Source organism: Cupressus sempervirens, chromosome 3 (assembly GCF_028749045.1).
Source record: "Cupressus sempervirens isolate cs-2001-9-10 chromosome 3, ASM2874904v1, whole genome shotgun sequence".
Classification (NCBI taxonomy): Eukaryota; Viridiplantae; Streptophyta; class Pinopsida; order Cupressales; family Cupressaceae; genus Cupressus; species Cupressus sempervirens.
This window is the reverse complement of record NC_143120.1, coordinates 302302487-302319443: the sequence shown is the minus strand read 5'-3', so window position 1 is coordinate 302319443 and position 16957 is coordinate 302302487. Positions and strand designations below refer to the sequence as shown.

General features: G+C 35.1%; 1 protein-coding gene across 4 annotated transcripts; it reads left to right on the top strand.

Annotated features, from left to right (window-relative positions):
- Positions 1 to 1607: 1607 nt before the first annotated feature.
- On the top strand, positions 1608 to 16512 carry LOC149566185 (uncharacterized). 4 transcript variants are annotated; one of them, XM_089819598.1, is made up of 11 exons: positions 1608 to 2116; positions 10365 to 10479; positions 10630 to 10740; positions 10988 to 11160; positions 11352 to 11687; positions 11802 to 11924; positions 12380 to 13136; positions 15211 to 15450; positions 15541 to 15573; positions 15885 to 15928; positions 16158 to 16512. In XM_089819598.1, exons 1-11 carry the CDS (start codon positions 1916 to 1918, stop codon positions 16209 to 16211), a joined length of 2187 nt encoding a protein of 728 aa, XP_089675724.1. In that variant the 5' UTR covers positions 1608 to 1915; the 3' UTR covers positions 16212 to 16512. The 4 variants fall into 4 exon arrangements, with proteins under 4 accessions (XP_089675724.1, XP_089675721.1, XP_089675722.1 ...); XM_089819596.1 differs by lacking the exon at positions 16158 to 16512 and having other exon boundaries at positions 1649 to 2116; positions 15885 to 16059; XM_089819599.1 differs by lacking the exon at positions 16158 to 16512 and having other exon boundaries at positions 1649 to 2116; positions 15806 to 16059.
- Positions 16513 to 16957: the final 445 nt, after the last annotated feature.

The following is a 16957-nucleotide window of genomic DNA, read 5'->3' as shown; positions in this document are numbered from 1 at the left end:
ACAAAGTTAATTATTAGTTTTTACTTTTTATTATTTATGTATAGATTTAGATATTAAGTAAATGTGATTTTATATATTTATATTATATTTTGACATTGTTACTATAATTGTATAATCAATTCTATTTCAACGCTATATTTTTATAATTAAAATTTTAACATTAAATATTATAACTATAATGAGAAATACTAGCAACACTTGTTTTGGTCATGGTTTTTAACTCGTCTTAGTATGTTTTCTTTTTCCCTCTTCCCCAAATAATGATTGTTTCATTGATGGAAAATATTTTATATATAATCAAAAAATTCTACAAGTCCATATTGCAAGTATCCTATACTTAATTTCTAAACTCCAATATTAAGTTTAAACCTAATCATAAATTATAAACCTTAAATCTTAAACCAAACTATAATAACACTAAATCTTAATCGAAAATCACAATCATAAATGCTAAATCTTAATCCTAAGTGCTAGAAAGTTACATAATTTGTTAATCTGAACTATAATTTGCTCCTTCAAAGGAAGAATTTCAATAGATGTAAAAGATAATTTTAATATAGCCTTCTCATATAGGTGAAAAATAGTTGTCAGACAATAATAGTTTTTAATCTTTTAAATTTTGAAATGTTGAAAAGAATCATGTATGTGGATTGAATATATACATATATATATATATCTTATAAGCACATGTCAAAAACATTCATAATTTATTATTAGCTAAATATATTTTTATAAAACATATTTGATTATACAAATTTTTTAGCATCTTGAAACATATTCCTTATTAAATAATTACATAATATTTTTTGGTTTCCATGTACTCTTGTTCAACTTTACATAAAAAGTTTTAATTTTAATTTTCTTGATTTACTTATACATTATTTTTAAAATTTGTTCTTCTCTAATACACACCATCCTTATGTCTTGAATGTCATGTAGGCCCACCTATGTGATATGTAAGACTATATAAATGATCTCACACAACAAGGATTAAGAGTCCATCATATATATCTCACAAGCACCCGAAATACATAATTTGATTATTACTCATTTTTATGAAAACTTCTTATTTAGAAAGTTAGTTATACATATCTCACATGAAGATAAAATATGATGATTACCCTTTATAAACAATTTCAAACTCCATTCTAAATTTAGAATCAAAGGTATACAAATATTTCAAATGCACTTTAAATATATAACATGATTATTTGAAAATGCCTATCAATCATCAGAAACCTAAATATTAATCTTTCTATCAAAAATTTTCATTACTTATAATTGTAGAGTATTTAAATTAATTTCTAAACAATACAAAGAAATAGAATTTCTCATAAAATATTATATATATAAACCACTAATTTACGAGACAAAAACAATTGATTAAATTAAATTAAATTAAATAAGATATAAAGCTTACTAAATTTGAGAATTATTTAGCTTTCAGTACGAACTGTACTATTGGCTGCATTCTAAATTTAGTATTGAAGATAATATATATATATTATCTCTTAACCGTTAAAAAATGTAGAAAGATAATAACCCATCCACTTTCCGGCATGCGCCAATTCCCATTTTAGCTGCGTTGAATAGTCTTTTCAAATCCGCATGTAAGTACCAGAACAGTAAAGACACCGTTAAAAAAACTATTCAATTTTCGTATTTCTCCATTACAAAACTGCAATACGCCGAACTGGAAATTTGGCGGGCTTCATTCAAAAAAAGGGAAACGACAAGCACAAAGCTTTGCTTTCAATCTCCCTCCACTTGAATCAAAAATTTTCAATTCAAAAACCCCCTTAGGTTGTGATTCTAAAATGGCTTCGCCCGATCTATAAATTTTCCTTCTCGTCTGCGAGCAATTTTTGTTTTTCTCTCCCTTTCCTGTGTAGGGTCTGTTGGGCATTCTGATGCAATGGAGCGAGATGCGTTAACTGCGGCATTAGAGGAAGAGGAGCCGCTCTGCGAGGTTTTGCCGGCGTCTCTCCACAACCCTAAAGTTTCTCCGGTGGGGTTGTTGGCTGATCATCCCTGGTGGTCGGAGCCGTACGGAGTGAATTCCAAGGATGATCAACAAGATGATGTTCAACAAAACGATTATCATGATGTTCGCACGGTAGGTTTTCTTTTACGCCTCAGTTTACTATGTTTAAGAAATTAAATTTGAGATTTGAAATTAGTATCAGGAAAAATAGAGAGACAGAAATGAAACTGGTTTTATGTGCTTAGGGTTTGTAACATTTTTAGAAAGCCCTGGGGAATTTTAGATTTTATTTGAATATTTTAACTTTGTAGAAGTCGAGTTCAAGGTCAATATGTTTAACGCCCCTAGGGTTTGTAGCATTCTTTCTACAAAAATCCGAGGGACTTTAGAGTTTATTTAATTTTTTAAGGTTACGTTTTTTGAATTCTTTGTGCTTTTGGTTGTATGCGATGGAAACGTTGGTTTTAAATGTCTGTTGTTTTAAATTTTGGCAGAATTTTTAACGTTTGGAGTTTGAAGCTTTCATGTCCTGAGTTTGGTATTATATTTTTCTGGTTTAATGAAGTGCCAATGATTCTTGTCATAGTAGCCATATTTGTAAGAAAACAAAAAATGTTATAAACTTAATATGTTTAGAATATTATTGTAGTCTTTTTAATTATAAATATTTCCTCCTTCTGGTATTCATCCTATGTTTCCATCCGGTTAATAATGTTTATTGCTTTAATTTCTGTTGACAAAGCACTTTTTAGTAAGCAAGTCACCTCATCAGTGATGATCTTGTCCAAAGTTAGAATTCATTTCTTGACCTTGATGGTTGTTACTCTTGAAGTAATCTTCATTTTTGAAGGGATTGATATTAAGCTAAGTAACCAGGTATGCTGTTAGGGCGTCCTACTACTGTACTTGGTGCATCTAGGTACGGGTAAGCTGAAGGGTTGGGCACCTGGGTATTGGGTACACCCGGGCATATACACATGTGCACCCAAAGGTGCAACATGTCAAAATATAACTAGATGGACATTTTCTGACTTTTATTTTTGCATCCAGAAAACCCTTAAATGAATCTAAAACATAATTTTCCTAATATAAGCTCATTAAGGTCTCCACCTTCAAATTCCCAGTAGTTAGTGGGATCTCTCACCATATAAGAATTTTAATTATGATGAGGTGGTCTGCAGTGGAGTTCAGAATCAAGAACTTTGACAACTGAAAATCTCACTATTAAATGCTAACTTGCAGATATAAATATTAAATATGTAATTTTCAGTTGACATTTAATATTTATCTTGCTACTATTTTTGCCTTTGGCAAAGATCTCTATTAAATGCTAACTTATAGAGATAACTATCAAATATGCAACTATCAATTGACATTTACTATTTATCTTGCTACTATTTTGGCATTTGGCAATGATCAGTGATGAAGTACCAGACTATTGAGTGTATTTAGTTTTATTATTCTGTATATTTCTTCAAGCTTTTTGTACATAAATAAATGTACCTGACGGCATGTATCTGGTTCTCATATGCTTGTGGGTACTGGGCAACCAGAATGCATTTGTTCCTAATGTCTTATGTTTTAAGTCTTATTTTTTTACTCGCAACTGTGGTGCATTCTAGTTGTACCATAGACAGCATCGTTCTCACACTGGTACCTGTACTGGCAACTTGATATTAAGTACACAGGGCTAAAATTTTTATTTTGTAAGGAATCTAAAGTAGGCAGATAGGGTTATTTTTCTGGGAGTCTAAACTTTGGTGCAGTTACATTACTTATTTCAAGCCTTCAGAAAGGCTACATTAGATTTCTTTTTGGATAATTTGTTAATTATTCTATGGATGGCTGTGCTTTGATAAATATTTGGGACACATTACTAGAACCTTTCAGGTTCAAGGGTTTTGTAGTGAATATATGGGATATTCTTGTTATGCTGAGAGCTGTACTACAGTAGCAGCAAGGCGCATAATTTTGTGACTGTGCACTAAAAATAAATCACAGTAAGACACAAAAAAACAGATAAATTACAAATGAAAACAATTTTTATGTAACATGAAATAATTCTGAATTAATTAAAATATAATATAAGCAGGCGACAAGTATTAGATTTGTCTAAAGTAAAAGCAAAGCAAAAGAATTACTATAATAATTGTAAGAATTTGCCTAAGGGCAAAATTCACCCAGGAACTAAAAACTCAAACACAAGCACATAGTAGACCAAAGAGAGAGAGTATGATCAGAATAACAATGTATTCAATAATTGTCTCATTATAGTACACTAGGAGTGCTTGTATATAAAGGCCTCAGGAGAGCTTTTAGAATGCATAGAAGTTAGCATCATGATGTGTCATACAACCAAGCACATGTTCACCAGATATGGATTATTCTCTATTAAGCACGGAAGTAAGTGCGATGATGAGAGGATAAGCCTAGTGTTGTAAACACCATGTGCTCAAGTAGAGTTGTGTACTCTTGGGTTGTCTACATGACAACTCAAAAGGTGTGCAAACTCCTAAGTGTCTCACAAATAAAAATAATGCAAAATAATTAAATAATGCATTAACTTAAGTAAATTTAAGTAAGTGTAATAAGTGTATACTTATTTACACCAACACCCCCCCTTAAGTGCAACTTAGGGGAATGCCCTTAAGCTTACACAATCTAGGATGAAATGCAGAATGGGTCCCAGCTACTAGGCCATGTTAGGTACCTATGTACATAATGATATGCAATCTCCCATAAAGCGGGAAAAGAGGGAAAACCTCATGGGAAAAACCCTCCCCCAAAAAGAGAGTGATTGCTCCAATGAAGAAGTTGATCCAAGACTGCAGAATGGTGTTCCTCCCCTTAGGAAGAAACAATGCCAAAGGTACAAAGGAGACACTTCCATTGTGTGTGGAAAGAATCCCATAGATAAGTGTTAGTCTTTGAAACTTGCTCATTTGGCTGAAGAACTTGTCCCAAAGAACTGTCTGTCCTTGCAACTGATGAAGAACCCTGCTGCAATTGCTGATCATAAGTATCCACAATCACTTCAACTTGTGAGGATCGATCATGTAGAGAATGAACAAGAGAGTCAGATGGAACCCTCGTGACAACTGAAGAAGGTAATTCTGCATCAAGAAAAAGAGGCAAATCATGAATACTGTCCCTCAAATTTGTCACTGAACCTGTATCTGGAAGATTGGAAGTACCTTGCTGTTTTGGACCTATCACTGTGGCGATGTATGCATGTGGATTGAATTGATGAAGTGACCTCTCATTGTATCTGTCGACAAAACCCCACATGTTTGAACTTGTTGAAGCATTATCGCTGGTGTCACTATTAGTTTCCACTGTGTATGATGTGCAAAGAGGAGTAGAGGACAAGTTGGGAGAACTTTTCTCAAAGTGAACATCCTTCTCCACAAAAATTTCATGTCTCTAGATCCATTAGTATGTAAGCCTTCACATTGTCTTCATACTCGATAAAGGTACAAGGCCTAGGTGTCAGTGCCTTGCAACTCTTGGAAGAAAGGTTTGCCCATGCTGGACAATCGAAGACTCTAAGGTGACTCACAAAGGTTTTCTGTTGCACCATGCCTCAAAAGGAGTCTTGCCATTTAAGGCTAGATGAGGAGACCTGTTAAGTATGTGAGTAGCATTGCTAATGGCTTCAACTTCAAGTGTAGGATCAAGAGACTTGGCCTTAATCATGCAACTTGCCATAGCCTTAAGAGTTCGGATCCTCAAAGTTGCAACATTTGTCTTATGCGGACTAAATGTTGAAGGAGTCTGAAGATCAATTCTCTCATGTCTGCAAAAGTCCTTAAGTCTTCTATTCACTTCTATGTTTCCATTGTCCATTCAGAGTACTTTGATGGCCTTTTTGGATTTCTGTTCAACATGAGCCTTGGAGGCTAGAAACGTGTCCAACACTTCATTCTTGTTATGCAGAAAGTAGACCCAAGTGAACTTTGAAAAGTCATCAACTAAGGTAAGTATGTAGCGACCTTGGTTGAATGCAAAAGGACTTGCTAATACCATGTGAACTATTTGAAGAACACCAGTTGCTCTAGAAGACTTCTCTCTTTGTAACTTCTCCTCTGAATGCATATCCACTGAATCTGTTGAACATTTACCCTTAGAAAAGTTGATTTGAGGTAGACCTTTCACCATATGGTATGTGCAAAGTTGCTGAAAAGAGCGGAAGTCAAGGTGACCAAATCGCTCATGCCATAAGTTGTTTGAAGTAGAGTGAGTTAACAAGGCTTGGGAAGGACTCTTAGGCACAAAGTGGGAGAAGGAGTATAACCTCTTGTCATCATTGACTTTCCCCACTGCTACCAATGAATCATCTTTGAGACTTTGCACCATCATTGAATCGAGAAGGAACTCAACCTTATGACCATCTCCAAGGTGAGTGATTTGGTAAACTGATAGGAGATTGGAGCTTAGATTTGGAACACAGAGAACAACTTTGAATTCCCCATCTTCCATTTCCACATGTCTTTCCCGTCAACTTCCATCTTAGTATCATCTCCCACGAAGATGTGTGGTACCTTTGAATGCTTCAATGAAGAAAAGTCTTCCTTTGAAGAACCCATGTGGCAAGAGGCACTTGAGTCAAGTATCCATTTCGAAGAAGAACTTGTGTTTGCCATAAGTGCTTGACCTTTACCCTTCGAAGAGGTAGGAGTAGAATCCTTGGAAGTCTTTGGCACTTGAATTCTATTCTTCTTGAGTAGATTTTCTAACTCATCGATTCTTTTTGTCTTGCAATGATGCTCGTCATGATTTGGCTTTTTACAGTATGCACAAAAGAGTTTGTCCTTCTTTTCATTACTTTCCTTCTTGTTTGAAGAAGAATCGCCTTGTTGAGAGGAGTCATGTTGTGTCTTTGATTGTGTTTTTTGCTTCCACTGCTTCTTGTTGTTGTTGCTTTTTCCCCCTTGACTAGATTTCTGATCATCACTAGCCACTAAGGCTTTGGTCTTAGATGACTTGAGAAGTCCAAAATCCACCAAGTGAGATTGTTCAACAATCAACATGTTTGCAAATTCGTCAAAGGAAGGCTTTTGGTAAGTAGATCCCATAGTTAACTTGTGAGTATTAAAACTCGAAACAAAGTTGACGTACTCAGAAGGTAGCTTCTTCAGGATGTGATGAATCAACCTATCATCCTTCATCGGGTTTCCACAATTTTTAAGAAGTGCCCTATACTCATTGACTTTGATGATATAATCTTGAATTCTGTCATAATTCTTAAGATCTAAGAGAAGTAGATCATCCTTAATCTGAAATCCTTTTTCTTCATCCACTTTACTATACAATTGTTCAAGTTTATCCCAAGCTTCCTTAGATTTTGAACAATTTTTAATGTGAAAGAGAAGATTCCCATGTACACAACTCCTGATAACACCTAAAGCTTGTCGGTCTAGATTTGTCCAATCAATGAGTTCTTTAGCATCAGTAGGTTTGGTAATTGTACCATCAACATACAAACTATATCCTTTTTCCATTAATCTACTCCATGCAATATTTTTCCATGTAGAATAATTGCGTGAGGTTAGAGGAGGACATTTAAAACGCATGATGCAGAAATGAAAAGAGCACAAAATAGAGAGACAAAACGCACAGTACACACCCCCCCTTTTCACTCAATCAAAAAACCCCCCCAAAAGAGATTTTGGCACTTTATAAGTAGTGCATTTACAATGGGCCACTTGTCAAAATGAACAAAGTGGACTTTTTGATTTTGCTTTTACAATTGCCTTATGAGGCTTAAATCTGTTATTTAAGCACTGTAGTTTAGTTTTATAACAAATTTGAAAAAGAACCAAAGCTTTACAATGCCAAAGAAGGCCTAATTTTGAAAGTGAGAAATTGGTCCACACAACCCTAAAATTTGATTTTAGATCTGGAAAGTAGACGAAAAAACATGCTCTTTCAAAAAAAAATGGAACTTGAAAAAATGATCAGATGTGCTCGTACGGAGCTTTAAAAGTTGCAAAACGTAGGATTATGCAGGTACAGTCGCCAAAAAAACAATTTCTACAAAATTTAATCCCCAAAATTAGAAAACAACACCACCATTGGAAAATTCAAAAAATTATACATGATTTCAAAAAAAATTGCACTTGAATCGGAGTCCGGATGTCCAAAATATTAGCTCGCAAAGTCAGGTTGCCAAACTGAAAAGCAATTTGGAGAGGGGTTTGGAGGTCAAATTGCGAGTCTAAATTTGATGGTCAAATGGCTGTCAAAGCAATTCTAAAACATTTGGAAATGATGTTTAGACAAGCGCCAAATTTAACATAGTGTTTTGCTGATGTCAGCAAAAAAGTCTGCCTTGGGTGATGTGGCAGGCTGAGTCATGCGTTTGTACTATATGGACTAGACATGTGGCGGAAAATTGTGCATTGATGTGGTGAAAAACCAGCTGTCCATGTGGAATGACGTGGCAATATCGGCTGCTACGCGGCAAAAGTGTTGACGTGTCAAAAAGTGTACATGTGGTAGAATATAGCTGGCAAGTCAGTCTGTTCGCGTGGTTGGAATGATAGGCAGCTGGAAGACGTTTTGCGGTGTCGGAAATGCAAAATGACATCGTCGGAGGTTGCTGCCCGTGCCGGTATCCTGATCGCGTTGGAGAAACACTGGGCGGGCTGAGGAAAGTCTGCAGGTGCTGGGAAACAGAAAAGATGCCGCAGTTGAAAAAATGCATGGCTGGAAAAAGCAACGCTGACCGATTTTTGCAGATCGTCGAGGGTTATTGGGATTTAATCCCACATCGGTGCCACTAAGGAAGTCTGTGGACTTTAAAAGAAAAGGTCTGCAGACATTAAAACAAATAAAAAGGGCCGTCGGATGTGTGAGAGGTAATCTCTCTGGATTTTAATAAATCTGACGCTGGAAATTGTGATGTGTAATAGATGTCGGTCGGAATTTGGCTGCGGATTTGTCAGGTACGCCTCTCGGATTTTAGGAGCCCGGTAATAAAAATACCTTGCAATTAAATACAATATACCCTGTGCAGGTCGGGAGCTCACAGCCTGGTTTTGCACAAAATATTTTCTTTGCTACCAGCTCGAAGGGCTAAAATTTTTTTTTCTGAAAATTTGACACAAAATATAATGGAAATACAGAGAAATTTGACAGATCCGAAAATAAATTAAATCACAGATTTGAAAAAGACCATACCCATACTGCAAATCGGGGCCTCTGGGTTCCGATTTGCAAAAAAATTTTGCTTCACGGTCGACTTTGGGCCAAGGTAGCTGAGTTTATAGTTGATTTTCACCGGTTCAGCGTTCCGGACGCAATGGCGAGGTCAGATCTGGTGCTGGACACTCAATTTCTGCAGCATTTCGGATTCAAGCTGAGGTGATGTAGCAAGCAAGACGTCTCGAATGGCTTGTGATGAGAAAGTCTCCAAGTTGCTCTGATACCATGTAAGAATTTGCCTAAGGGCAAAATTCACCTAGGAACTAAGAACTCAAACACAAGCACACAGTAGACCAAAGAGAGAGAGTATGATCAGAATAACAATGTATTCAATAATTGTTTCATTATAGTACACTAGGAGTGCCTATATATAAAGGCCTCAGGAGAGCTTCTAGAATGCACAGAAGTTAGCATCATGATGTGTCATACAACCAAGCACATGTCCACTAGATATGGATTATCCTCTATTAAGCACGGAAGTAAGTGCAACGATGAGAGGATAAGCCTACAAGGGTGGGACACGCAAAACAGTGTTGTAGACACCATGTGCTCAAATAGAGTTGCGTACTCCTGTGTTGTTTACATGACAACTCAAAAGGTGTGCAAACTCTTAAGTGTCTCACAAATAAAAATAATGTAAAATAATTAAATAATGCATTAACTTAAGTAAACTTAAGTAAGTGTAATCAGTGTATACTTATTTACACCAACAATAATAAATAACTTCTCTTTGAAAAGTAGAGTCATAAGTTACAAATGTAAAACAGGTCTTCAAATAATAGTTAAATAGATCAAACAGTCTCCTCAACAAATGGTTCTTAATCAAAATATACAATTCATGTATTCATTAATATAAATGTATCAGATAAAATAATTCTTAAGAACATAAATTCCTTAGTAAATAAAATGGCCTGAGACTGATATACCTTGTCATATTCAGAGATGTATTTAAGATATTTGTACTGGTCATATTATTGTTTGCATTTGCCTTGTATTTCATGAGAATGCTGGTATTTGGACTTAGTGATCTTATCACCTTGGACATGGTTTTTGATGTGATATATACAACAGTGTACAGGGATAGTGCTCAGGACCTACTATGTTCTTGAGTATGGGGTGATGTGTGTGTGTATTGGTCCTGACTAACTTATTGGATACTGTACAATTTTTACAGGGTGCAGGACTCAGGAACCTGGGGAACACTTGTTTTCTCAATGCAGTTGTGCAGTGTCTAACATATACCCCGCCTCTGGTCAGTCACCTCAAGAATACACATCATTCAACTCCATGTAAGTTACTTACTTGCATCAAACTGATTTGTTTGAATGTGTCTATAACATTTGTTTTGGCTTGAAGTTATTCATATTTTTAAAACTGTTATTAAGCTCCATTTTATGTATGGCTGAGCTGGCTGAGCTGATGTGCCAATGCAAATGCAGGTGAACATGAAGGATTCTGTGCATTCTGTGCACTGAGGGAACATGTAAATACAGTATTGTCATCATCTGGGCAAATTGTTGAGCCTTCGCAGCTGGTTGATAATCTAAGTAGTATCCTTGCCATGTAGTGTTATCTAAATTTGCAAAAATTGACATCTATTTTCTGTCTGCTTTATTGAGTTCTTTTTTAAAATCTGTTTGTGCTGCTTATTTTATCGAACTGCTTCATTTTCTTGCCGTATCTTTATCGTTTCTATAGACCATGTCATTCACCATATTCATCTTTCTGTTATCCATTTTTTCCCTATTATAATTGTTTATTTTTTCTGATGTCTTTTCCTTGATTTTATTCATTTAGACTTATCATCTTCTTTTGAGAAATATCAGCAAGAAGATGCACATGAATATATGCACTGTTTGCTAGAAGCTTTACATAAAAATACATTATCTCCGAATGCTGCTCAAGCATGCTTGCTTTTGCAAGGTGATAGCTTTGTGAAGGAATTGTTTGGTGGTCGATTAAGAAGTCAGGTTTGTACAATAAATTAACTTTTTATATATAAATACAAGGCAATATCATTTCATATTTATGATTGTAAAACAGCGACATCCTAGTCTGCTTTCGCATTTATGGTACATTGGTTGATGTGTTGCATTTGTCTTGTTTTGTCAAGTAGAGAATGCTTGAAGAGTGAGATTTATATTGGTTCCACTTTTTACAGATAAGATGTGTGGAATGTGCGCACTGCTCTGACAGTTTTGAGCCACTGATTGATCTAAGTCTGGAAATCAACAATTCAGATTCAATAATTGAAGCCTTACAGTCCTTTACTGCAGTGGAAACCATTGAATGTGATGACAAGTATCAGTGTGAGAAATGCAAGCTTGGAAAGTCTGTATATAAACAGCTGACAATTGACAAGGCACCTGAGGTCCTCTCAATCCAACTGAAGCGCTTTATCAATACTGGGACTTTTGGAACCAAAATAGTTAAAGATGTGTCATTCCCTCAAATCTTGGATTTGAAGCCATATGTTAATAATGGGCAGGATATTCAGGTATTATTAGTCGCTTTAAAAAAGATTAGAATATATATGTACGCTTAGCTTTTTGCTGGTTTATAACTCATTTCCATCTCAACATCTGATACAACTTATGTACATGAATTGCAGGGAGATTTGAAATATGAATTATATGGTGTACTTGTTCACTCTGGATGGACAATGAATTTTGGGCATTATTACAGCTTTGCCCAAACTGCACCTGATGTCTGGTGCAAGCTGGATGACTCGCAGGTTTCAATTTTTTCACTCAAATATTTTTAATATGTTAATCTGCTTTTTGTATATTGTTTAAAAGTACCTTTAATGTGATCTTTGAAGCTATAATAATCTTGTTGCTGATCAGGTGACTATATCTAATGTAGCCTGTGAATGACACTTACAGTAACCAATAAAATGTAGACGAACTATTTATGTTTAATGTGGAGTTATTCATAGTTTCTGCTATTGTGTACCTAGCTGGCACATGAAATTTAGAAACTTTCGTTGGCTACAAAATATTATTTGTGTGTAGACAGATTTTTAGAAAGTGCTCTTGACAGCTACTGTTTGCAAACTATTACACACTATATTTTAAATTAGTTATTAACAACTCTTACTTTTTTTCAATTTTCATTTCCCTGTTTAAGTGTTTTTGGGTTTGTGTCTGGGCAGCAATGGAGTTCTAAATTTCAATTTTTCTTTTTCAGGTGAGTGTTGTGGACATAGGCACTGTACTTCAACAACAGGCGTATATTTTATTCTATTTTAAACAAGGAGCTGAATGGTTTCAAGATTCAGCAACAAAAATCTCAAAGGGTATGCCAGTAGAATCTCCAAAGTCTGTATTGGATGATTCTAATGCCAATGATGATACTGATTCCTTGACAGATAAGGAGTCTCCCAGAGCAATGTCTGATATTCTAAATGGTCATGATTCTCTTGGAACAACTTATGACAGACAAAACAGCCTGAAAGAGGAAAACATCATGGTTATTCCTGGCTTTACATCTGAAGCTACAGAAAGTCTGAAGCAGGAGAATATGTGCAAGGCCAGTGATCTTCTATCTGGTGTAATGGACATGCCAGGGAAACCAGCAAATCCAATTTTCTTCGGGGAGAAAGAAGTTGCAACAATACCGTTTGTCCCTACAAGTTCACTGTCAGCTGAGGGACCATTTTCTGCAAGTTCACATTTATCAGGCAAGGAAAAAGCCTCCACGGAACCAGTTATGGGTTTTCAAGAAATGCAGCAAGATGAACAAACACCTAAGCATTCAAGGAATATGGTGGGAGAGGATGGTGAGGACATACCAAAATATATAAAGAAAACTAAAGTACTGGGAGGTGAAGAAATGCTAAAGTCTGCATCTAAAATCAAGCCACAGGGAGGTGTGGAAGTACCAAAGCACTCAAGGAAATCCAGTATTGACATTGTGATCAGTTCGGACATGAAGTGTTCACAAGGTACGCCAAATTCTATTAAAAAAGTATTGAGCAATATGCCTGGTGGTCGACGTGCCTGCTTGCTGCAGTTTGTTCAATCTAACAATAACTCATTTCAAACTGCAAAGAAAGAAACTACTCCACCTAGCAGGAAAAAGAGGAATTCCCCAATTAAGGATTTTGTCAGGGGTAAAAAACAGAAGCACAATGCGGTTCAGCACAAAAGTAGTCCTAGAGCCAGAAGTTCTAATGCTGCTGGTTCATCTGTACATTTCAGTCAGGACTCACAAGAGAAACATGAAACCTTTATTACTATAGAAAATGATCCATACATCTTTGGGGATGAAATTGAACAAATAAATCAGTATTCATGCAGAACCAGTGAAGTCAGATCAAACAGTAAACTAGACACATCATCTTTATGTTCCCCTGCAGAGTATAAAAAAGCTATGCCCCATAAAGTAAACATGCAGAGACCCAAGCCACTAAAAGGTTGATCTTTGGACCGTGATGTATTTCCTTCGTTGGACTCACTGAATCCCATTTGTGTATTTGTTTTTCTGGAGGAGTCGTAACTGATACAGCCAAGTATAGAATTTCTGCTACTGAAGCTGGTGATGGTTTGTGTTGTTCACTTCCACATGTACTTCAGACCTTTCTCTATAATGTTGTCTCTTCATTTTGAGACTTCTTTGTAAATTGTAATTTGAAATTTTTATTGTTTCTCAAGCCTGATCTAATCATCATGTGAGAGGAATCAATATAGCAGCTGAATTTAGTAAGGCTTATCTGTTTGGCACGAAAGAAAACTTTTAATTCTTATACGAAGGAAGCAACTGAGCCAATCTCTTTGTCAATAAGGGTGCAGTTTTGCTAGTGTATCCTTGTAATTTTTGTAGCTACCAATTTTGAGGAATGATCCTCGATCTTCCTCTTACAATAAGACATACATTTGAGATCTACCATAAGAGTGGGGACCAATGTGAAAATCTGAGTCTGAGTTGCAATTTCCCATAAATGTTGCTGTATCCAATTTTTGTTAGAGGATATCAAACAATCAGCCCTTATATTAAATTGGATGTGTTTCTCTTTATAATGGAATTTCAAGGCCTTTGCCTGCTTTGATGCATTTGCGTATGAATTTGGAAAAATATATTAAATACAGCATTAAAATATACTGCCTTCAATGTATGTTTTCCATGGGTGTTTAAACAGTAAAATAATATTCACTTTTTATGCTGTATGGGAGGAATTTTTGTTTATTGTTATTTCAAAGCCTTTCGTTTGAAATGGTGGTTCCTTGATTGTTTTGCTCACTATCAAGATATATGCCAAATGGAAAAATCCAACTACCATCTTTGGAACTTGAACAATTCTTGGAAAGTAAAATGCATAGTAAATATCCCTGTAAATCCACAATTTACAAAGGTGTTGAAGCTTCCATTGTGTACCTGCGAAGCAAACTAAATAGACTTAATAGTATTAGAGATCAAATACCGCATATCTGCCTTTTGCTGTTCAGTCATCTTGATGTAGCACTTCATTTGTAGATATTCAGTACTAAGGCTTTTGGTACCTCTTCTGCTTCTCCTGCTTGTAGCTGCTTCCAGCCTTTTTGAGCTTAATAATTTTAGTCCTCTGGCTTGTCTTTTTGCTAGTTTTCTGATGCCATGTTTTTCTTGCAAACTTTGGGTTACAATTTCCATTACCTTGAGCTTCTTTATTACTTATAATTTCTGCAACGTACAATGCTGGATGTGACTGTTTAGCAGTTAAGCCTGCCTAGCAGTAATAACAGTATCATGTCAAAGTTGATTAAAATTTACATATATACAAAATAGAGCTTTATAAACTACAACCAAAACAGACTACTATTTTGTACTATCCCTCGTCAACTGCTATACAATTATCTGGAACAAGCATACAATCAACTACTACATAATCCTATTCAATTGAGCTTCTCTGTGAGGATCCTCCTATTTAATATTCATGTCAACTCTATTTACTTATGCGATGCAAAAACCTCTTCAGTAACGTTAATTGTCTAAGCAATTTTCTGAAGGAAGTTGTGTATTGATGGATTGTTCGTGTGCAGGTCTTGAAGAACTCCAACAACTTACTTATAAGCCCAGAACGAATAAGCCCAAAGCAAATTCCCAATTAAATTTGGGTAACTATCAAGTAAGTTCAGAAGCGGATTTAGAAATATGTGTTGTTCCTAGATGGGAGCAAACTTGCATGAATCACGAAAATATTAATCTTGAGAGATCAAGGGATTTGCAGCATTTATCAAAAAGAAGTCTACGCTGTGCAATGGAAGACATTCGGTTTAAGGGTAAGCATATCTTGGGTTTTTCTTTCTCATGATTGTATTTTCGCTATATGTTCTTTTGACATGGTTGTTTTACATCACCTCTTATTTCAGGGTTTGGGATATTTCTAGCTTTGCTTCTGGCAGGTATACTTCCCTTGATGTTTTAACAAAAAAATTGACGCTAGATTTATTTTTGGTAAGATACATTGAAATCACAGCGGGAGTCATTTGTAAAGAGTTGTTTTTTTCTCTACCCAGTCCAAGTAGCGTGATTACTTGGTAAAGCGCTCAAAGTGATTTTTGTATAGGTTATCGTGTATAATTAAATTTATTCTTTTGACAATTTGCTTTTTCGGGGCGTTGAATTAATTTTCAGGAATTAAATTTTGAATTGAACACGAGGAATTCCTTTTATAGTCAAACTATTTAACTGATGACACGAAAACTTACATCAGGCGGAAGTTTGAAACCAGTATCACGCGGAAAGACCAAAAATTTGGTTAGTGTACTGAAAGTTTACTTATATGAAGAAACTTACAGTTCACAACTTCATCAAATTGGTGGGGCTGAATCATTTTTATGACTACATTTTACATAAATCAAACGGATAGTACAAGTACTTACAAAACATGCCCGAAAAATAAAAATAAAATTTAATTGTTAGAATATAAAGCACAGTACAGTTTTGATTTTTATTTTTTGAGTTTCTTGATATATTCTTTAACTAGGTTTCTGGATATCTTTATATTATGAAGACAGAAGACAAGAGAAGAGGACCGTAAGTTGTTTTTGGCCTGGACTATTTCTAGATGTTCAGGCAAGCAACACCCGATAAATTGCAAATTAGACTATTGTATGCACATGGATCGAAACAAACAGTTACCACTTTTGATTCTGTAGGTTAAGTACGTTGCTGCGCTAAAAGTACAGTAATTTTCATCAGAACAGATGTAGATTTGACGCTCTTTCTTAGGAACTGTTCTAGGGGATAGGAACAGTCCTAGGGGAGAGGTACTAGTAGTTGAGCAAGGTCTGATTGTCCTTTTGTGAATATATTTTCCAATCTTTGCACACATTTTTATTACATATTGTAATTAATTAATCTATTTGTAAATTAAAAAAAATCAAATTTTGATAAAAAATAGACCAATATTTGAACACATGGAAACTTATAAATGTTATAGCAAAAATAAATAAATGAATTCATTAATAGTAAAATAAATAATTTTTTGTTGTGTGTGCCACTTAAAAAATAAATGCTCACTTAATAAAATAACTCAATAAAATAAGATGATCACTTAAATAAATATTGATATCTTAGTGTACAAATAGCATTCTTATGTGGACAACTATTGGGGTAGCAATATATATTTAAAGTAAATTATATTAGTAATGTTTTATCACAAATATAAAAGGTGAATGCTCCTTGAATTTTCTCACCAAATGTGTGAGATTGTCAAAAACTTTCAATGTTCAACTACTCACCCTTTATGTTGGATGTAGGTTATATCTTATATGATAATGTGTT

Coding starts and splice junctions, on each gene's coding strand:
- LOC149566185 (XM_089819595.1), top strand. CDS start 1,916: ATGGAGCGAGATGCGTTAACTGCGGCATTAGAGGAAGAGGAGCCGCTC. Junction 11,161..11,351: donor GTGGTCGATTAAGAAGTCAG/GTTTGTACAATA, acceptor CACTTTTTACAG/ATAAGATGTGTGGAATGTGC. Junction 11,925..12,379: donor GCAAGCTGGATGACTCGCAG/GTTTCAATTTTT, acceptor TTTCTTTTTCAG/GTGAGTGTTGTGGACATAGG.